The 22,874-nt window shown below is 40.6% G+C and overlaps 2 protein-coding genes and 2 long non-coding RNA genes across 23 annotated transcripts in view; 2 read left to right on the top strand and 2 right to left on the bottom strand.

Moving 5' to 3' along the window:
* Window positions 1-22,874, top strand: part of LOC142895745 (uncharacterized) — a 135,398-nt gene that overhangs the window by 55,706 nt on the left and 56,818 nt on the right. The window lies entirely within an intron of this gene.
* On the bottom strand, window positions 1,599-4,498 carry LOC142895795 (uncharacterized). Its single transcript, XR_012928259.1, has 5 exons — window positions 4,477-4,498; window positions 4,328-4,368; window positions 2,944-3,010; window positions 2,478-2,509; window positions 1,599-2,394 (listed from the first exon to the last, which is right to left on the bottom strand). It is a non-coding gene; the product is annotated as an uncharacterized LOC142895795 (long non-coding RNA).
* On the bottom strand, window positions 7,233-14,114 carry LOC142895849 (uncharacterized). 2 transcript variants are annotated; one of them, XM_076037162.1, is made up of 6 exons: window positions 14,000-14,114; window positions 9,885-9,911; window positions 9,475-9,774; window positions 8,186-8,470; window positions 7,747-8,040; window positions 7,233-7,555 (listed from the first exon to the last, which is right to left on the bottom strand). In XM_076037162.1, exons 1-6 carry the CDS (start codon window positions 14,031-14,033, stop codon window positions 7,248-7,250), a joined length of 1,248 nt encoding a protein of 415 aa, XP_075893277.1. In that variant the 5' UTR covers window positions 14,034-14,114; the 3' UTR covers window positions 7,233-7,247. The 2 variants fall into 2 exon arrangements, with proteins under 2 accessions (XP_075893277.1, XP_075893278.1); XM_076037163.1 differs by lacking the exon at window positions 14,000-14,114 and adding an exon at window positions 10,175-10,257.
* Window positions 19,338-19,996, top strand: LOC142895940 (uncharacterized). Its single transcript, XR_012928279.1, has 3 exons — window positions 19,338-19,553; window positions 19,840-19,858; window positions 19,957-19,996. It is a non-coding gene; the product is annotated as an uncharacterized LOC142895940 (long non-coding RNA).

Below are 22,874 nucleotides of genomic sequence, written 5' to 3'. Positions count from 1 at the left end.
TGCTTCTTGTTTGGGTGCATGGTGTCATTATGTTAAAGTTTTGAGGGATAATGTGCAGAAATCTGCTCTGTAGTCTAGCCTTATGTCGTTGCTTGGTCTTCCAACAAAACAATATCTCCAAGCATACTTTTGAAATGAGTCCAACAGTTCCTGAAGGATACCAAAACCAAGGTCTTGGAGTGGCCCACACCAAGCCCAGACCTCAATCATAATGAGAATCTGAGGTGGGTTCTCAAGGTGAATGTCCATGCTTGGAAACCAAGCAATTTTGACCAGCTGGAACAATTTCCAATGGAATAATGGCCCAAAATCTCTCAGGAGACCTGTGTCTACCTAGTAAATAACTGCTCTAAGAGGTTGTGTTCAGTTGTGGCTCAGAAAGGGTTCACTATTGGTTATGAATGGCCAGGGGGCTAATAACTTTGGATGTCTAATTTCTACCCTTTCTTGTTTCAACTCAGTGTATCAATAAAATATGTTTTATGTATGACGTGTGTGTCACAGATAGTTAAAATTTTCTTTTTTCTGTTTTGCTTTTTTCTCATCATTTTCTCAGTAAGAGAATGATTAAAAAAATAAATAAAAAAACATTAAGGGGCTCAAATAAAGCTAAGAACCAATGATTAATGTCCCTCCCTCACAGCAAGTGTTCAGCCATGATCAAAGTGTCCTCAGCTCTAGTTTATGTTCATGTAAAAGTCAACAGCAGTCATGTGAATGTGTCTTAGATACAACTCTACAGGTTTTCAACTAAATTGGTCACAAGCGGTGGCCCACATCAGCCGCTGGTTCGGTGCATTTCGTCTCACTCACATTGTCATGTCTATTTTAATAGAGTGTGGTGCAATGCTCTGAGAACATTTAAAACCATAACCAGAAGTGATGCATCGATGGAAACATTACAAAAGAATGTGTGCATGACTGAGATGTGTGAATCATTTTGTAACTGTTAACTCGTACTCTGCAGTCAAGAGGATTCCACATACCAATGTAAGAGCTTCACAATATCAACACTGCAAGTATTCGGTTAACATCTGCCATTTGAGAACGGCTCAAACGACCACTGACCCTTGTCAATAAAAACCGGCCAACATTTCTGCAAGAGATTTACTATTATAATATAATGAACAATGTAAGTGGCATTAAGTGATAAAATGTCACACTTTAAACTTTGTTTTGACAAAACATTTGCTTTTTCCCAAATCACATGCTTCTGTGCAATGCGTTGTTAGGTTTTGTGATTATAGTAAAAAAAAAAGAGTGTCCTGTTGTCCTGTTTTTAACTTCCCAGAAGCAGCTGCCTTCCTATAACTACACTTCCTCTTTGCATTTTGGTACTTGTATTTGTTGTGTTGGGGCCATGACCATCACTGGCCAGTGGCTCACAAGTGGTGGTAAATCATAACTTAAAATGAGATTTCAAAAAAGTATACGGTTCACATAATTTGAACTACTTTGTTAGAAATAGACATTAGAAATAAACTGCATGTTTAAATGGTATTGAAGTCTTTTAATCGAACATATTTTTACACATCAATCCATAAAGTGCAAGATGGATGGCCTTTACAAAGGAATTAAGTAATGAAGTAATGATGTTTACTTTGGAGGCTTGTTCATGATAATATGATTGCTCATATAAATATGCTTTAACCAGTCAGTTAACACATACATTAAATAGGCATTGTTTGCAGAACACACTGTGTAGCTGTTTGCAGAGTCATGTGAGATCTGTTGACCCCTGCCCCAGGGGTCACTGTTTAATGAGGAAGTAACCCCTCATTAAACAACCTGGCATGGTGAGTAAAAGTAGTCCCTCTCATTGATGTGTTCAAGTGAGCTGTTCCTGGGAGTACTTTTATGGGGTGTTGTTATGAAGCCAATTGACTGTGTAGGTGTGGTTTGAAAGCTGATCGATCAATTACTGTGGATGTGTTTTGAAAGCATAAATTCAAATGTGGGGTAAATCTATTGAGCGCCCGATCACAGGGGCTAATATTTTTGACCACCCCATTTTTCACTATATTTGATATGAAACAAGCCTAGAAATGTATTTCATATTCCAAAATGTACCAATAGCTAATAAATATCAATGGTGAATATTTGATGATATCAAATGTTATCGATGCGGCAAACATTGGGAAGAATTTCAGGAAAATGTTCCATAATTACAGGTGGGCTAATAATGTTGGCCATAACTGTATATGCAGGCATTCACATCAGTTTGATTTTATTTCAGAGACCAGTGTTTGTATCTATCTCGTAAGTCTTTTTTTAAAAGCAGAGTCTAAATAATATTATTCAGTGTGGTTGCAGAAGACTGTATTCCATGTTGGTCTGTATTATCTGGACTGGCACATCAGCGATGGAACAGTAGAAATGGTTTTCGCCTTCATTCTAGAGGGAGAGAAATCAACAGTGAGAGTTTTCGTCCACTGTTGAATCCATACAGCAAGTCCTAAATACAAATACGGTCTTACATCTTGTATGTTCTTATCCACTCCTTTGGAATCTGTAATGAGAGAGAATTCAATGACGGGGTCAACGCGTGTTTGTGACAGAGTGCCAGCAAAGTCATGAAAGTATTGGTGCTGTACTGGTGTACATTTTAAAAGACTTCCTTCCCAAATGTGCTTTTTTTTGTTGACATATACATATCATTTAATTAAATTTAAGCATTATCAAGCCTGGACAAAGCACATCAAACACACATACAATTGTGAGAATGCTAGTCAGTAGATGAAATACCTAAACTACTATAATAAATGAATAAAACATAAAAAAAAATGTTTTGTTTAAAAATATTCAGTAGTCTAGGTTTTGTGATGTAACTAGCTGGTACAAAATGGTTTGAAAACAAAGTGGAATAAACACAAGAACAAGTATGAATAAAACAAAATTCAAAACACACATGGGCAAGTTTGGCTTGAAGTGAACTTCTCTTACCAGCACAATACTCTGCAGAAGGTTCTGGGGTGAGGGCATCCTTACTCTGATTTTTGCCTGCAGTTCCCTTAAAATAACATGATATATAAACATAACACAAAGAATAAGCAGATTTGTGTTTGGTAGATTATTTCTTTGTTGTAACAATGCTTCTTGGAAATAACTCTTATATCGTTGGAAAGCCTGTTTATTCCCCCTTTAAATGGTGCAAAACTTGTAAGGAACATGCATTTGTGGGGTGAGCAACAGAGCTAAGTACCTGGGTTGAGCCCATGAAAAATGTGACAAATCTTCTCTGCCAAGTCAAACAGCTGCTTCTGCCATTGACTCTTGTTTGGTGGATTGGATGATTGAAATTTAAAGAATCAAAACGTATTGGCAATTGAACAATTTCTTCATTTAAAAAACAGAGGCCTCAGCAGCTAAAGGAAGAACCATCCACAGCCACAACAGCCTGGCATCTCCTCCTCATGCTGGTCACCAGCCTGGTCTCACACTGCTGTGGGATGGCATCCCATTCTTCAACCAGCATTTGTCGCCAGTCAGCCAACGTGGTTGTGTTGGTGACACTGGCAGCCCACCCAAGCTGATCCTACAAGTGTTCAATGGGGTTGAGGTCAGGATTGCTGTCAGGCCATTCCATCCTCTCCACTCCCAAATTTTTGAGGTTGTCTCTGATGACCCTCGCTCTATGGGGGTGACATTGTCATCTGGGAAGATGTAGTTTGGTCTCAGACTGTGGAGATATGGGATTACTGCCACTGGTTGCAGAATCTCATCTCCATATATCTCTGCATTGAGATGATCTCCAATGATGACAAGCCTTGTTTTTCCACCACTCATCATCGCACTGCCTCCACCCAAAGATGTTACTCTGTTGGTGCAGCAGTCACCATCGCGTTCTCCACGTCTTCTCCACACTTTGACCCTACAATCCAACTGCCGCAGGAGGAATCTGGACTGATGACTGAACATAATGTTTCTTCACATGTCCAGGTTCCAGTGCAGGTGTTGTCGACACCAGTGCAATAGCAACAGCAGAATAAGCTGTTTGACTCAGCAGAGAAGATTTGTCACATTTTTCATGGGTGCAACCCAGATACTTAGCTCTGCAGCTCACCCCACAAATGCATGTTCCTTACAAGTGTGGCACCATTTAAAAGGGGAATAAACAGGCTTTCCAACAATATAAGATTTATTTCCAAGAAGAATTGTTACAAAAAAGAAATAATCTACCAAACACAAGTATCCTTACTTTTTGTGTTATGTTTATAAGAAAAAAAGAGGTAAATTCTTTAAAACTTATCCAGTTTTTCAATAATTTTGTGAATGTTGCAGTTTGCGTGTGTGTTTTTATTTATTTATTAATTGTTACAATTCTTACCACTCCTCCAAAGTCAACATCTTCCATGTCAATAAAGTCAACTGCAAAACAGAAGACACACTGACGTAAATCTAAGTTCAATGTATTTGTCATGTGATGAAGCCATAACATGACGTGGTCGATGCACAAATTTCACAAAGACAACTTACTGCAGACATTTCCTTGCGTCCTATATAAATAGGGAAAAACATTTTTATCATTGTGTCCGCTATGTATACAAACAAAACTCTGTAATTAGACAATTTTCAACATTGAATCACACATAAAATGACTTTAGTTTATTGTCAATCACTGCCATTTCAATAGGAAATGTATAAAAGCGTTGAGAAAATAGTCATCTACCTTATTTCACATGTTATTTCTCACCTTTTGTAAAAAAATCTTCCTGGAAGAATAGCGTGGGAGAGAGGAGTGCAATGTCAGAGTTGCAGCAGTGGATAAGTTAAAAATATATATATATTTTTTAACTTTAGGACAAAAATATTATTTTTCAAAAGCACCAATGATTGTTATGAAAAGGCATGAAGGTTCTATTTAACCTACCCTTCTTCATGAATAGCCATCCGAGGAAAATTAGACCAACAGCTCCTCCACAGCAAGTCACAGCTGCTATCATGCCTGAAGAAATCGGAAATTGATTCATGATTAGTTTGTAAATTAAGTGTCCACTTAAAAAAACCAAATAGATATTATATGCAACAAACAAACAGAAAGAATCCAGAGCAAGTTGCTTCAACAGGCATCTGACAACAAACAGCTCCTCCACAGCAAGTCACACCTGCTATAATCTTGTATATGTCGTCTGTTTAATAAGACACAAATATTGGTCAGTTTTACCTCCACTGGAAAAGTCTGAAGAAACTGGAAATGTATTCATGATTAGTTTGTACATTAAGTGTCAACTTAAAAAACAAAACAAAACAAAACAAAACAAAACAAAACAAAACAAAACCAAATAGATATTATATGCAACAAGCAAACAGAAACAAGCAAGTTGCTTCAACAGGCATCTGAGATAGTCAACAAACAGTGCCACCAACAGGCAAACCTGCTCAAGACAGATACAGCAGAATAGTGGTGACACACTAATTATTATATTAATTAACTTTTAGTCCTACTTGGCAGAAAATGCTGTGGGTTTTCTGGCAATGCCAGGTCTGACTCATGATTTCAATGTTGTCACAGTAGCTTTAGGCTCAGACTTTATGCTCTGTCACACTACTTCCACATTATCCAGTGTTAAGATAGTCATTTTTACTACTTTACAACACTCTGAGCTCAGTTTCATAAGAAGGCAGAAATATGATGACATCATGAATGGTGATCACCAAGTTTGAAGCGACAGAGGTTTAGTTGCTCAACAGCCCTACCTCTCACTGAAGTGGTGGGTGGGGAGCTGGTTTTGCTTGTAGTCTGTGTCAGTGATGGTTGTGTGGATGTCCTTGCTGATTCGCTCACCAGAATATCTACATTTACAAAGAGAGAACTTCAGACTGAAAACTACACTATGATTCCTCTTGATAGTCATTCATTTATGCTGTGTAAAAACCTGAAACTGAGGAATTGGTGACGTGACATCTAGTATTATACTAACATGAACGCTTTACAAACGACAGTGTGTCTGCCACTGATGATGCAATGTTGTCATCAAAACTGCAAAATGATATTGTGTTTTCAGTCTGAACTGTGTTTGCTCTCCGACAACCAATTAATACTCAGCAGTTTATGTCGTCCTGTAATGTTTTATTTGCCTGCCAAGTTGCATTGTTCACTATGAGGAGACAAGGTGTTGGGATCACCTTTCAAACTGTAATCACAGCTGGCGTGGCTTTGTTGAGGTGAGAGTCTCAGCAGGTCATTGATTGAGGCATAAAACTGACAGAACCACTTATTATCCATTCTGCTTCTGCTTCTTCTTAATTGTGATTTTACATTTGTTACGATTCTAATTTTCCAAAATAAAAGCTACAGGTTGTTTCTTTGATCGCAGATCCAGGCAGAGAACATGTAACATCTTCACCAGGACAATGGAAAACACTCAACTGACTACTTCTGCACTCTAAAAGGGGGAGACTGGCTAAAGTCTATGAATACACAATTTCAATGAATATGCCCTCTTTAACCATTATAAAACAGCACTGGGAGGAGGAGCTTGGCTTTGTTATTGTGGATGACATTAGATTGTGTACACTCTTCATCCTTTTGTGCATGTACAGTAATAGTCTTATCTAGTTCAAAGTATCGCACTGCCTACAGTATTGTAAGACTGCCCTGACAAAAAAATTAGCCACTCATTGACCCCCTGTGTGACAGATGCAAAATACTCCCTGCAACTTTGTATCATATGTTCTGGAGTTGCCCTGAATTAGATCGATTGTGCTCTGTCACACTACTTCCACATTATCCAGTGTTAAGATAGAGTAATTTTTACTACTTTACAACTCTCTGGATGAGCTCAGTTTCATAAGAAGGCAGAAATATGATGACATCATGAATGGTGATTACCAAGTTTGAAGCGACAGAAGTTTAGTTGCTAAACAGCCCTACCTCTCACTGAAGTGGTGGGTGGGGAGCTGGTTTTGCTTGTAGTCTGTGTCAGTGATGGTTGTGTGGATGTCCTTGTTGATTCGCTCGCCAGAATATCTACATTTACAAAGAGAGAACTTCATACTGAAAACTACACTATGATTCCTCTTGATAGTCATTCATTTATGCTGTGTAAAAACCTGAAACTGAGGAATTGGTGACGTGACATCTAGTATTATACTAACATGAACGCTTTACAAACGACAGTGTGTCTGCCACTGATGTTGCAATGTTGTCATCAAAACTGCAAAATTATATTGTGTTTTCAGTCTGAACTGTGTTGTCTGCACTACATCCAATGAATCCTGAGCAGTTTATGTCGTCATGTAACGTTTTATTTACCTGCCAAGTTGTATCGTTCACTATGAGGAGACAAGGTGTTGGGATCACCTTTCAAACTGTAATCACAGCTGGCGTGGCTTTGTTGAGGTGAAAGTCTCAGCAGGTCATTGATTGAGGCATAAAACTGACAGAACCACTTATTATCCATTCTGCTTCTGTGACTTGAATTTGCCCTTTGGACGGTTGCATCTCCAAAATACAGGTTACAGGTTGGGTCTTTGATTGCAGATCCAGGCAGAGAACATGTAAATAAAACATCTTCACCAGGGAAAATCTGAGCACTCAACTGAGGTGGTCCACCTACAGAACAAATTCAAAAGTTGATGAATTACCAATAGGTATTTTCCTTTTCAATTTTACCTCCAACCTTTGCACAAATCCTGTATAATTTAAATGAATAAGTCATTACTCTGAGGAAACGTAAACATGTTGACTTAATCATTTTCCACTGTATATTATTAAACAACAGATTTAGGAATGCAGTCACTCACTATGTATCACCATGACTTGTGCGTCACTGTGATTGGAGGGATAATCCAGATGTCCAAGCTTCACAGTGTAGAAACACTTGACTTCAACTTCAGCAGGTGAACTCTGCTGTGACATCAGGAGCAGCTCACGTCCTCTCAGTGTCTCCACACAAGACAACAGTTTAGGGAATCCTCCCTTCACAATGTAAAAATAACATTGAGGAGCAGACACAGCTGGAGGTGGCTGACACCTCAGTGTGACTGACTCTGTCTCTGAGATGTTCCGAGTATTCACTGTCACTGTGGGTGCTGGGGCTAGAAGATGAAATAAAGATGAAGTTGAAGAGAAGTTGAAGTAAAATGTATCGTGAGAAAAGTTTGTGAACATCATGTGACTACAAAGGCCACGATGAAGATTCCAATCATACTGTGAGGACATGTAAGGCAGTGTTTTACTCACTCTGTATGTGGATGGACAGTGTGTTACTGCGTAGAGATGGAAAATATACTTCTCCACGTCTTACAGTGTAGAAACACTTGACTTCAACCTCAGCAGGTGAACTTTGACCTTTCTTGGCCAGGAGCTCAGCTCCTGTCAGTGTCTTCCAACAAGAGGAGCTCTGAACAGATTCTTCTTCAATAATAAAATCACATGGTGTCGATGTAGGAGAGTGACAATAGAGGGTGACTGTGTCTGTCTCTGCCGAGATCACTCTTGGGTACACTGTCAGTTTAGGTGGAAGGTCTGAAAACCAAGTAATAGAGATCAAAAATATATATACATATATGTATATGTATATGTATATATGTATCCAACCTCAGTTTTAAAAAAAAGTGGCTGTGTTTTAAAACTGAGGTTGGATACAGTTTACATCCTAACATATATGTATATATATAATATATATGAATATACATGTTAGGATGTAGACTGTATCCAACCGCAGTTTTAAAACACAGCCACTTTTTTTTACTTTATTCACTTTTGCTCAGTTCATTAATGAACTAAATCATTTTGTTAAATTAAATAAACAATAACGTTATTAATTTTGTATTGTAAAGAATTGTGAGTCGCTGTGAGAAAAGAGATAAACAATCTATCTGAACAAATAAACAGTGAAAATTTCCACAGTGGCGGTCCTGTCACTATGCCTCCAATTGATCATGCGCCCTGGCTACTTGGCCAAGGGGATATTCCTTTGGCCGAATGGTTAAGCGCATGGCTATTACCCGGGAGTCTGGGGTTCGAAGCCTGCCCGGGCCCTCTGCGCCTTGCCACCCATGGAAGAGTCAGCCCGGCAAGCAAGACACACTTCTCATCTGTCGACCACAGGATGATGTTGGGTCTCAGGCAGGTAGTTTATTTGATTGTAGTTTGAAGAGTTTATTTTTCTTGTTTTGTTTTTTTTTAAATTAAAAGTCAGTCATCATTTAGTTGAGGGGAAACAACAGAACAGAAGGGACTGCTGATTTGGGTTCCCTCTCCTTTCAGATCAACTTTTGAGTACGAAAATTATATTATTATTATTATCCTGTTTAAATATTGGATGTTTATTATACATTGTCCTTCACTTTAAATATGAATATATTATTCATTTTCTCTTCCTCTACTGTGGTTTGTGCTTTGTTCAGGCCAGTAGAAGCTCCCCAGCAGATGTTGTTGATTGCCTCTAAAGAGAATTCATCTTCTAGCCGCCCCCACAAAACTTTCCGCTCATACCGTGAGAAGATTTCAGAAAGTGGTTTACTCACTCTGTATGAAGATGGAGGCTGGGTTGCTGTGTGAAGACTGAAGTTCCTCTTCTCCTTGTCTGACTTTATAGAAACACTTTACTCTTATCTCAGAAAGTGAACTTTGACCTGCCTTGGCCAGAAGCTCAGTTCCTGTCAGTGTCTTCCGACAAGTGGAGCTCTGAATAGATTCTCCTTCAATTGAAAAATAGCACTGAGACACAATAATAGATGGTGGAGGGTAACAGTAGAGTGTGACTGAGTCTGTCTCTGCTGAGATCGCTGATGGATACACTGACACTTTAGGTGGAGCATCTGGAGCTAAAGAGATCGAGACAAGAACACCTGTGTTTCTTAACGTGGTCACACTCAACAAAACTATTTTTGTGCATTTATTGATAAGAGAACAGCTGCAAGGATCAGACACTGACCTTTTGTTTGAGTCTTGCAAGTGAAATCTGTCAAAGATATGTTTACACGGTAAAGGGTAAAGATTTGTACTGTAATGTAATGTAATGTACTGTTAATGTTTTATTTTAGCAAAAATATGAAAGATTCAAAACAAAGATTAAACATTTGAATCCACTTTATGATCTCAAGTTTTTTTCAAGGTTAAAACCAGCTGCCTGATTTTAACAATACTTTTTACAAAGATAATCCGAATACTTGTGGCAAAAAAAAAAAATAGCAATTTTAAAAGTAGGGAAAAGATGAAACTTACAGATTAGGATGACAAGTAGCAGACGTGCAGCCATGGTGAAGCTGTTGATTGAGGTTCTGTCTGTCTTCTGACTGATTTACCGGTCTGTACTGTGCTGTCTGTATGCCTATGAGAAAATGCAAAGAGGAAAACCACAGCGAGACAAAGCAGATATAAATTCTTTACTAAATGTGTCTCCATGTCAATTTTGTGTTTGGTTTTTTTTTTTTTACTCAAGAGTGTGTGCCCTCATCTCAATTCGTCATGAGTCTACACGAATCGACAATCTCATTGGTTGCAGCACATTTTTCTCACACATGTGAAAACACTTATTGTATAATTTAGCCTTTCACATAACCTCACACTGCCTGAGAACATTTAAATGTAAAACTTGTCCACTTTCCACTTACAGCCATATAGAGACCTCGTAGAAGAGGCTTGAGCGTTCTGGATGGTGGAAATCACCCGCTGCGGGAGTCCCACAGCTGACAGGCTGAGCCACTCAGGGGCCAAGCCCACAGCGCCAGGGTGGAACACCGCCCCGGCCCCCTGTGACAGCAGATCCCGGCGCAGCGGGAGCTGCCACGTATGAGCGCACATTAACTGGTAAATCTCCCCCAGCCAGTGCATTGCTGGCCAGTGCGGAGCCACCATGATCACATCGTGGCCGTGCTCCCTCACTCTGGCGAGAGTCGAGGGTATCAGGGCCAGGGGAGGGAAAGCATACAGAAGGACTCGTGGCCAGGCGTGCGCCAGCGCGTCCACGCCGAGGGGAGCGTCCGCACTGCGCAGCGAGTAAAACAGCGCGCATTGTGCGTTTTCTCTCGAGGCGAACAGATCTACGACAGCCCGACTGTATCGAGCCCAGATCTGCATCACGACCTCCGGGTGCAGCGCCCACTCCCCGCGCGCCTCTGGACAACAGGTCTGCCCCCGAGTTCAGAGCGCCCGGAACGTGCGTCGCTCTCAACGAGAAAAGACGATCGCAGCTCCAGAGGATCAGTTTGCGTGCCAGCATGTGTAGCCGACGCGAACGTAACCCGCCTTGACGGTTGATATACGCTACTGCCGTCGTGTTGTCCGTCCTCACCAGGACATGATGTCCCTGGAGGGACGGAAGGAAGCGCTTCAAGGAGAGAAACACAGCCCGAAAGCTCCAGAAAATTTATGTGAGACCGCGCAAGCTCTCCGCTCCAGCAGCCCCTCACAGACTGGCCACCCCAGCCCGAGAGACTGGCATCCGTGGTGATCACCCTCCTGGACAGGACCGAGCCCATCGGGACCCCCTGGCTCAGGAAGCCCGGGGCACGCCAGTGACGCAATGCCAGGGCGCACTCGTGCGTGACCATCACTCGCCGTGCGCCATGACGCACATGATTCAGTCCACATGAGGCCACCCACAATTGGAATTCCCTCATGTGGAGGTGGCCGAGATGGACCACCGCGATGGCAGATGCCATCAGTCCGAGCAACCGAAGACACAATCTGAACTGTACAGATTTGCCCGGGTGGAAAAGTGTGAGGCATCTCCTGAGCGCGTCCACTCGTTCCGCCGAGAGGCGCGCTGAGAAGTTCACCGAATCCAGAAACAATCCCAGAAAGATTATTTTCTGTGACGGGAAGAGTACGCTCTTTTCCGTGTTTATCACAAAACCCAGCCTTAGCAGGTGCAGTGTGAGAATACGCGTGTGCGCTCTGGCTTCCCTTTCCGATTGTGCCAGCAACAGCCAATCGTCCAGGTAAGTGGCCAAGCGGATGCCCTGACGCCTCAGCGGGGCAATGGCACGGACACCCTCGGGCTGAGGGACAGCCCGAAAGGAAGAACGCGGTATTCGTAACAGATCCCCCGGAAAGCAAATCTGAGATACTTTCTGTGAGGGGGATATATTGGAATGTGGAAATACGCGTCTTTCAGATCGACAGAGGTGAATCAGTCGCCTCTGCGAACCAGACGCAAGAGAAATGCATGTGTGAGCATCCTGAACTTGTATTTCCTGAGATATTTGTTCAGAGCCCTTAGATCCAGGATAGGGCGAATTCCGGTCCCTCCCCGTTTGGGGACCAGGAAATACCTGGAGTAAAAACTGCTCTGACTCTGTGCGGGAGGTACAACACATATCGCTCCTTTGTTCAACAGCGAGAGGATTTCCTCCTGTACAACCTGAGCTGACTCTCCCTGTGCCTGGGAATGAATTATGCCGACAAATCTCGGGGGAACAGCTGCAAACTGGAGCCTGTATCCCTTTGAGATCGTTCTGAGCACCCAGGGCGATGCTGGAAGGGCTCTCCACTCCTCTCTGCGGAGGGACAGAGACACAACGTCCAGCATCTCTGCCATCACGGGTGAAGCCAGCCGTGATGCGGTGGCGACCCCGTCCGGTGGAGCTAAAGCAGGGCGCTTGAGCGGCACCGACCGTCGAGCGACGGTGCTCCCTCATAGCGAAACTGCCGCTGCTCGCACGGGCGGTGCCAACTGCTTCGCAGCTGCAGCGCACCGCAGCAGACCCGAGGCACGACAGTGTAGTGGTGACGCTACCGCCGTCCCGGGGAGGGCTATGACAGCCCCGTGCCGGGAGTCGACAACTGGCGTCGCCGCCAGACTGCTTATATTTTTGGCTTTTTTGCGCTGCGCCCTCGGCACTTGGCCTGGATGCGACAGCGGAACACACTTTAATCTTTTTTTCAAAAAACATGTGTGTTTGTGCGCTTGTGGACACTGTGAGGGGGCAACGGCCGAACCCTCTGGAACTGGGCGTCCACCTCCCCCGGCCGACTTCGGCGGAGGGGAGAACGGGGCGTGGGTGACCCCTCGAAGCGCTTCCGACAGCCAAACTGGTGGAGCTGAGGAACGCGGAACATTCAGCTGCGACACCTGTGGGAGAAGGGGGGTCACTACCCTGCCTTCTGTTCAATTATGAACATCTGATGATAATTATGATCATTATCCTGTTTAAATATTGGATGTTTATAATACATTGTCCTTCACTTTAAAAATGAATATATTATTCATTTTCTTTACCTCTACTGTGGTTTGTGCTTTGTTGGGGCCAGTAGAAGCTCACCAGCAAAAAGTGTTGATTCCCTCTAAAGAAAATTCATCTTCTAGGCGCCCCCACAAAACTACATAGGCCACTGTGATGTTTCTGCTCATACCGTGAGAAGATTTCAGGCATTGCTTTACTCACCCTGTATGAAGATGGAGGCTGGGTTGCTGTGTGAAGACTGAAGCTCCTCTTCTCCTTGTCTGACTTTATAGAAACACTTTACTCTTATCTCAGAAAGTGAACTTTGACCTGCCTTGGCCAGAAGCTCAGTTCCTGTCAGTGTCTTCCAACAAGTGGAGCTCTGAATAGATTCTCCTTCTTCAATTGAAAAATATCACTGAGATGCTGGAGCAGATGATGGAGGGTAACAGTAGAGTGTGACTGAGTCTGTCTCTGCTGAGATCACTGATGGATACGCTGACACTTTAGGTGGAGCATCTGGAGCTAAAGAGATCGAGACACCAACATATGTGTTTCTTAATAGGGTCACACTCAACAAAACTATTTTGCCCTTTTATTGATAAGAGAACAGCTGCAAGGATCAGACACTGACCTTTTGTTTGAGTCTTACCAGTGAAATCTGTCAAAGATATGTTTACAGGTTAACAACCTTTCCGATAGTTTGTTAATGTTTCAATTACATTATCAACTATTCAAAATAAATATGCTAATAATAATAATAATAAAAATAATAATAATAATAATAATAATAATAATAATGAATAATAACAAATGTATTTTTTTTAAAGAAAAGAATAGAATGTAATAACCATTTTAAAAGGGATGAAAAGTTTAAACTTACAGACGAAGATGAGAAGCAGCAGACGTGTGTCCATGGTGAAGCTGTTGACTGACTTAAATTTGCAAAAAATACAACGCGGGCCTTGAGGGTTTGGAGCCACTGGACAATTTTTACATTGAAATGTTCTCAGGCAGTGGTTATGTGCAATGCTAAATTATACAACAGTCAGTTAACAAGTGTTTGCAACGTGTGAGAAAAATGGGCCGCAACCAATGAGATTGTAGACTCATGCAGATTCATGACTCATTCAGATGAGAGCACACAGTCTTGAGTATAAAAAAACACAAGATACATTTAGTAAAGAATTTATATCTGCTTTGTCTAGCTGTGGTTTTCCTCTTTGCATTTTCTCATAGGCGTACAGACAGCACAGTACAGACAGGTAAATCAGTCAGAAGACAGACAGCACCTCAATCAACAGCTTCACCATGGCTGCACGTCTGCTGCTTGTCATCCTAATCTGTAAGTTTAATCTTTTCCCTACTTTTAAAATTGCTATTTTTTTTTTCTTGCCCCAAGCATTCAGATTATCTTTGTAAAAAGTATTGATAAAATCAGGGAGCTGGTATTAACCTTGAATAAAGCTGGAAATTATAAAGTCAAATTGAAATGTTTAATCTTTGTTTTGAATCTTTCATATTTTAATAAAAAAAAACATTGACAAACTATTGTAAGAATCTTTACCCTGTAAACATATCTTTGACAGATTTCACTGGCAAGACTCAAACAAAAGGTCAGTGTCTGATCCTTGCAGCTGTTCTCTTATCAATAAATGCACAAAATAGTTTTGTTGAGTGTGACCACGTTAAGAAACACATATGTTGGTGTCTCGATCTCTTTAGCTCCAGATGCTCCACCTAAAGTGTCAGTGTATCCATCAGCGATCTCAGCAGAGACAGACTCAGTCACACTCTACTGTTACCCTCCACCATCTATTATTGTGTCTCAGTGCTATTTTTCAATTGAAGGAGAATCTATTCAGAGCTCCACTTGTCGGAAGACACTGACAGGAACTGAGCTTCTGGCCAAGGCAGGTCAAAGTTCACTTTCTGAGATAAGAGTAAAGTGTTTCTATAAAGTCAGACAAGGAGAAGAGGAACTTCAGTCTTCACACAGCAACCCAGCCTCCATCTTCATACAAAGTGAGTAAAGCAATGTCTGAAATCTTCTCACGGTATGAGTAGAAAACGTCTTAGTGGCCTATATAGTTTTGTGGGGGCGGCTAGAAGATGAATTTTCTTTAGAGGCAATCAACAATTTCTGCTGGTGAGCTTCTACTGGCCCCAACAAAGCACAAACCACAGTAGAGGAAGAGAAAATGAATAATATATTCTATTTAAAGGGAAGCACAATGTATAATAAACATCCAATATTTAAACAGGATAATAATAAAAACATAATTTTCAGTCTCAAAAGGTGATTTGACAGTTGAAGGATGAAAGGAGAGGGAACCCAAATCAGCAGTCCCTGCTGTTCTGTCGTTTCCCCTCAACTAAAGGGTGACTGACTTTTAATTAAAAAACAAGAAAAAGAAACTCTTCAAACTACATTAAACTGCATTCAAATAAACTACCTGCCTGAGACCCAACATCGTCCTGTGGTCGATGGATGAGAAGTGTGTCTTGCTTGCCGGGCTGACTCTTCCATGGGAACAAGGCATGGTCAAGATTTACGAAGAAGAAGAAAAGAGAGACCTCACTGAAAGAGGGGTGAAGCGTATGTTTTCCCATGCGGTGAGTCTCTCTGTGACAGCCGGCTGTGTTTCTACGCTGCTGTTTCCCATATAAAATACACAGACATAGTCACATCATTTGGAAATTTTCAGTTTATTTGTTCAGATAGATTATTTATCTCTTTCCTGGCAGCGACTCACAATTATTTACAAAACATAGTGAATTAAGTTATATTTTATTTTATAGAACAAAATGATTTAGTTCATTAATGAACTGAGCAAAAGTGAATAAAGTAAAAAAAAAAAAAAAAAAGTGGCTGTGTTTTAAAACTGAGGTTGATTACAGTCTACATTCTAATATATTTGTATCTCTATTACTTGGTTTTCAGACCCTCCACCTAAACTGACAGTGCATCCAAGAGTGATCTCAGCAGAGACAGACACAGTCGCCCTCTACTGTCAACCTCCTTCATCTGCTTCATGTTATTTTATTATTGAAGGAAAATCTGTAGCGAGCTCCTCTTGTCAGAAGACACTGACAGTAGCTGAGCTCCTGGCCAAGAAAGGTCAAAGTTCACCTGCTGAGGTTGAAGTCAAGTGTTTCCACACTGTAAGACGTGGAGAGGTATATTTTCCATCTCTACGCAGTAACACACTGTCCATCCACATACAGAGTGAGTAAAACACTGCCTTACATGTCCTCACAGTATGATTGGAATCTTCATCGTGGCCTTTGTAGTCACATGATGTTCACAAACTCCGCCCGCGGTACATTTCACTTCAACCTCTCTTCAACTTCATCTTTATTCCATTTTTCAGCCCCAGCACCCAAACTGACAGTGAACACTCAGACCGTCTCAGAGACAGAGTCAGTGACACTGAGGTGTCAGCCACCTCCACCTGTGTCTGCTCCTCAATGTTATTTTTACACTGTGAAGGGAGGAGCCCCTAAACTGTTGTCTTGTGTGGAGACACTGACAGGAAGTGAGCTGCTCCTGATGTCACAGCAGAGTTCACCTGCTGAAGTTGAAGTCAAGTGTTTCTACACTGTGAAGCTTGAACATCTGGATTATCCCTCCAATCACAGTGACGCACAAGTCATGATGATACATAGTGAGTGACTGCATTCCTAATTCTGTTGTATAATAATTGTTACGGACCACTTTGTCTAGGGGGAAATGGTTAGTAACAAAAATGGGACCACCAAACAAGTTCTACGAGCAGGTTTCAAAATTAAGATGATTTTTTTTAATGATTTAACAAAGAATAATTACAACAACAACAGACGAAGGGCAGCGGGTGGCGCCAAATCAATAACTTAATATAAACAAATTATACTTATTGAGACCGACACAACCGTCCCGAAAAAGGGACGCCACCCATAAACCTAAACAGAAAAAGCTACAGAAAACAAGGGGAAACTAAACCCCAAAGAAAACCCAAAAACTAAACCTAGAGCCCAATCATTCTAACAAACAAATACATAAACACGAGTGTCAACACAGGGAAAGGGTACGAGTGCTGCACATAGGTAACACACACACGGGAATCGAATAGGGTAAGGGTACGAGTGCCGAGTGCTGCACGCAACTAGCACAGACCGGAAAATGGGAAAAAAGGAAAATACCTATTGGTAATTCATCAACTTTTGAATTCATTCTGTAAGTGGACCACCTCAGTTGAGTGTTCACCATTCTCCTGGTAGAGATGTTGTCTTTACATGTTCTCTGCCTGGATCTGCAATCAAAGACCCAACCTGTAACCTGTATTTTGGAGATGCAACCGTCCAGAGGGTAAAATTAAGTTACAGAAGCATAATGGATAATAAGTGGTTCTGTCAGTTTTTTGTCTCAATCAATGACCTGCTGAGACTCTCACCTCAACAAAGCCACGCCAGCTGTGATTACAGTTTGAAAGGTGATCCCAACACCTTGTCTCCTCATAGTGAACGATACAACTTGGCAGGTAAATAAAACATTACATGACGACATAAACTGCTGACGATTCATTGGATGTAGTGCAGACAACCCAGTTCAGAGCGAGAAAACAATGTATTTGGCTCAGTTTTGATGACGACATTGCAGCATGAGAGGCAGACACACTGCTGGTTGTACTTAATCAGAGTTTGTCATGTCACCAACTCATCAGTTTTAGGTTATTATGAAGCTTAAATCGAAAAGAATCATGATACAGTTTGGAGCATGAAATTCTCTCTTTGTAATTGTAGACACTGTGGAGACTGAATCAAGAAGGGCCCCCACACAACCATCACTGCAGAGGACATCATCACCCACCACTTCAGTGAAAGGCAGGGCTGTTTATCCTGGTACCCCCTTTAAAATCCCAGTTTAAAGTTAAAGAGAAACGATGGAACATTTTTACTGCAATAATGCAGCTCCAGAAATCTTGTCATGGTTAAATATGTTGCAGAGAGAATGAGGCTCTTTCCACAACCCCCATAGCATCTCCCGGCCAGAAACTGGCCTTACAAGCCTCACCATGACAATCATGGGCCTCAAGATTTGTTCTTACGTGGTTCACAGGAGCATTTTAGGTGAACACAAATTTTCTCAAATTTTTAATCATCTCTGAGGCACAAACACATTTTTATGACCGCTTGCAAAATTTTCCTGCGGGTGGCCTATTGTCTGTGAAGGTTCTCAGTCTTGAAGATTACAATTAACTGAACTAAGGCCATTAGAAACATTTAACTGCTTTTCAGCACTATGAAACAACCCCCCCCCCCCCCGTACCCCCTCAGCCAGGTACCAGCAGCTTGATGCTAGAACAAACCATTGCTGGCCAACTGTAAGTTTCTATGACCGTGATTTGCACTACAAAACTTTAGGGGGGAGTTTTGTGGACGAAAACAACAACCAAAACAGAAGTGATCGACTTACATCGTTCTCCTTTAACTATCTGTATGCTGAATGAAACAATCAATGTTGAGAAAAGCAATATACAATTAAATGTTTTAGATGCTAACAGTCTTTAGGCAGAGCTGAAATTATATTGTCCGAAAAGTTACAAAGAAGTCTAGGCTCATGTACACACATACGCACACACCCATGGACAAGGAAGCCGGAGTAACCAGAGAACCTCTGCACACCCCTCTTTATTTAAAAATGCAAAATCTTTATTTAAAATGTTTGCTTCATAAACATTTGAGAGAAGGGACCTTGATAAAACATAATGTCTCATGGGTCTATTGGTTTAACATTTTACTTTCATAATTCATATTTAGCTTCTGCTAAATCATAATTTTCTCACAAACAAATAGCCAAATAAAGCAAACTTTGCTGTGTGTTCTCTCTTTTTTAACATGAGGCCTATTATTACTGACTTGAATGTGTCTCATAAGTGTAATGCGAGGAAACTGGTTGTTTCAGATTCAGATTGGGAACCGTGAGTTCTTTTTTTATATAGTGTGTTTAGGTTCATATCACAACAAAAAATTACAAATCAATATTGAATAAATACTGTAGATACATGATATCACTATTTTACTACTTTAACACAGTACTGAGTCTCCCTGTAAATTATCATAAAATTAGCACAGACAACCATGAGCTCTGCCACGTGGTTCTTCTTGACCTCAGTGAGAAATAAGAGGCTGTGACCTGTGCAAACCTTGACGCAAAGGCAATGCTTTTAAATGGTTTTCACCTTATGTTTCAGGATGTTCTCTCTCTGTGGCTGTCAGTTGGTTTCTGGTTTGCCTTCTCACTGCATGTACTTTTATTTCAGTTTTCTTTCTTTTTGCTTTTGTCTCAGACATGAATGACCAAATAGAACTGCTGAAATGGAAGCTGAAAGTGGGTGTAACTTGTTTTGGAGTAATTGTTGGCATTCTGTGTCTGGGATGGGCTCTACCTGGAACAGGTAAGTTCAGTAGAACCTGAATGCATTTTTTACCATTACCTCTTGACGTGAGGTTTAACTTTTGTCAAGTGCAACAGACGGATGTGCGGAAAAATGTTTCTCCTCCAAATTTAGCCTATTTGTCTTCATCAATGTAATCCACCCATGAAACTCATCAAAGGGAAAACTTCCCCACAGTCTCTAAATATGACCTAGTCAGCATTCAGTAATAGCAGTGTGAGCTCACAGCAAGACGGAAAAATGTAATTACAACTAAACTCCTGATGTTCTTCTTGCTCTTTTTCAGACAAATGTTTTGACCAAAGGTAACAACAATCATTCACTGTGAATATGTGCTCAGCACCAATATTAAAAGTATTAAAATATACATTTTTTTGAAACAAATTTTTTTTTATCACATCAGGGGGAGGAAAAAAGTGGGCACATTAGGCGCAGATATGTTGTAAGTAGTCATTATTGCACTGCAACACATTCTGCCTCCTTCTTAGGACTCGTTGTAATTTTTCTTTTCATTTTATTTCTTGCATTGTCATCTGTAAGTGATTGGAACATTTTATAGCTGCATTCACAAATAATTGTTGTTGTTAGTTATAAGTGATATTATTGTATATAACCCATATATATATATATATATATATGTATATATATATATATATATATATATATATATATATATATATATATATATATATATATATGTATATATATATATATATGTATATATATATATATATATATATATATATATATATATATATATATATATATATATATGTATATATATGTGATGTAAAATGTAAAATGTTATTACAACTAAATACATCCGTCTGTGCAACTTTGATAATGTCCTTCTTGCTCTCTTTCAGACAAATGTTATGACCAAAGGTAACAATAATCCATCACTGTGAATATGTGCTCAGCAATAATATTAGTGGAAGTACTTAAGTTTCTTTAATCATCATTTAAAAAAAATGTTTTCATCATCCCATCAGTTGGAAGACAGAAGTGGCCGCATTAGGCACAGATACGTTGTAAGTTGAAACATTTGTTTTTCAGTAATCAGTGATTATAACACTGCAACACACCCTGCCACTGACTGACACTTTGTACATTTTTCATTTCATTTTATTTCTTTATAGGGAACAAAGCATTGTCATCTTTAAGTATTCAGGAAATCATATAGTTTCATTAACTAATACAAATATAACACACCAAACTAAACTGCATTGTTAAGTGATAATTATAGTAGCATTGCAGAGCATAGAGGTTTACAACATCTTCCCTTTTGCAGATGACAGCTGCATGTGCAATAGCAGGTAATAATGTCTGTTTCTTGTTACTGTGGGTTTCTGTTTATATTGGGTGCCAATTCTAACATATTATTACTGGTACTATCAATAATAATAATAATAATAATAATAATAATAATAATAACAATGGTGATGAAACATTTTTCTTGGTGTTTCTGTGTATTATATTTTTTTGAACATTGATTGATGGCTATGAAGGATCTAATCAGTAGTCAGTTATAGCAGTGTTAGCCCTCAGCAAGATGGAAAATGGAAATTACCACCTCTGCAACTTTATATCATCCTTCTTGCTCTCTTTAAAACAAATGTTTTGACAAAAGGTCACAATAATAAATACGACTGACTGATTGCCATTACTGATGTAATGTGTGATCTAATCATATTGAAATGACCACATGGCCATTTTTCTTTTGTTTTGTTGTTGTTGTTTTTTTAAATGAAAACACTGACAGCTGCTTCCTTTCTTCCTCAGAGTAAGATGGAATAAGGTGTCAACCTTAAAGGTCCAGAAGAACCTGGTTCATGTCGTAGAAGAATACAAAGGCCCAACTCTGTTGTCATGCCACATCAAACTTGTGTTGCATTGTTTTTACTCAATTGTACAGCAAACAGTTTTGAGTTGATTTTAATGCTATTACTGATTGTTCGTAATGGGAGTTTTTCTGCTTTAGTTTTGAGGTTTTCCTGTTTGTTGTCTTGCTTCACTTCACACTTCACACTTCCTTTCCCTTTGTTTTCAGTCCACTGTAAAAGCAACAACTTGCAAACGGGTGCAATTGAAAAAAAGCTTCCTGCTCATACTAAAGCTTCTTACATGACTGATGTTCCTGGAAACTCCTGTCAGCCCAACTATTGTTCAGTTTGCTGTCTGCCAGTCACTTGCTGTCTTTCCTGTTATATCGTCCTGTCTGACACAAACCTTGATTCTTAATTTTTTTTTTTTTAAATTGTTGACTGCTTTTTTGTCTTGACCCTCATTTACTGTACTTGTGCTAATACAAGAAACTAATTGACTGGACCAGCATCTGTCCTTATGTAAGAAGCCACTTTTAAATGAATCCACCATGATGCACCATGAAAATACTTACAGTTAACAGTCTAAGCCAGACTAGATATAATGTGTGATTTAGACATCTGTCTTTTCACTGACCTTATCTTCATTGCTTCTAAAAACTAATTTCTGACTATTTTTTTTCCATGACTCCGATAAAACTCACCATGAGGTTACTCGAAAATTGTAATTCAGAGAATTATTCTGATTCAGGGGAAAGTTCTAAAACTGTAGTACTGGCACAAACACTCAGGATCTTACATCAGGGTGGAAGGGATGACATGACTCAGGCTTCTTTCTGTCCTTCTGAAACTTCAGCCGGTCACATTTAAGTGACTCATTGTGTTCAAAGGTGTCAAGGCAGAAAACGCTACATCGAGGCACTTATTCACAGGTTCATCATAACTGAAAACATAAAGGGTAGAAGGTTAAGTTGAGGCAACTGGACTGGTTTTGCTGATGTAGCAGGGGTGCTGGAGGCTCTCTCTCTCTCTCTCTCCCTCCTTTGTTTTGCTGGGCCATTGACACCATCTGGGCATTGATTAATGGGCGGGGTTACCCGCTTGAAAAGGTGGCAGCTTCCGGCGCACCTCTGTCTCTCACTGTCCCTTCGGGATCAGCTGGTTTGCTGCCGTGATTGTCGCCCAGTGTGGCGGGCCTCGTGCTGGTGCGGCAACGTTGTTTTGTTTGTCGTCGCGGTTGCACGCGATCTTTGGATAACTAAGCTTGGGCGTTCGCCGCTTTGGTTGCACGCGCTTCATCTTGTGCAGAACACAGGTATGAGCACTCCGCTCTGCTTCCTCCTCCGATCATGTTATATTTGTATAACGATGACACGGTCCCGCTCTCAAGGCGGTGTGGCAGGTTGTTGGTGGCGTGAGGCTGGGGTTGTCCTGCCGGGAACTCTCCCGTTGGTTGTGCCTCCATTCGGTAAGTCGGCGTTGTCCGCCTCCCCTTCCC

Source organism: Nelusetta ayraudi, unplaced genomic scaffold, assembly GCF_046127955.1.
Source record: "Nelusetta ayraudi isolate G7.1 ecotype Tasmania unplaced genomic scaffold, CSIRO-AGI_Nayr_v1 ptg000050l, whole genome shotgun sequence".
NCBI lineage: Eukaryota > Metazoa > Chordata > Actinopteri > Tetraodontiformes > Monacanthidae > Nelusetta > Nelusetta ayraudi.
This window is presented reverse-complemented; position numbering and strand designations above follow the sequence as displayed.

Coding starts and splice junctions, on each gene's coding strand:
- LOC142895849 (XM_076037162.1), bottom strand. CDS start 14,033: ATGGACACACGTCTGCTGCTTCTCATCTTCGTCT. Junction 9,775..9,884: donor TTGCAAGACTCAAACAAAAG/GTCAGTGTCTGA, acceptor CGATCTCTTTAG/CTCCAGATGCTCCACCTAAA. Junction 8,471..9,474: donor AGCCTCCATCTTCATACAGA/GTGAGTAAACCA, acceptor CTTGGTTTTCAG/ACCTTCCACCTAAACTGACA.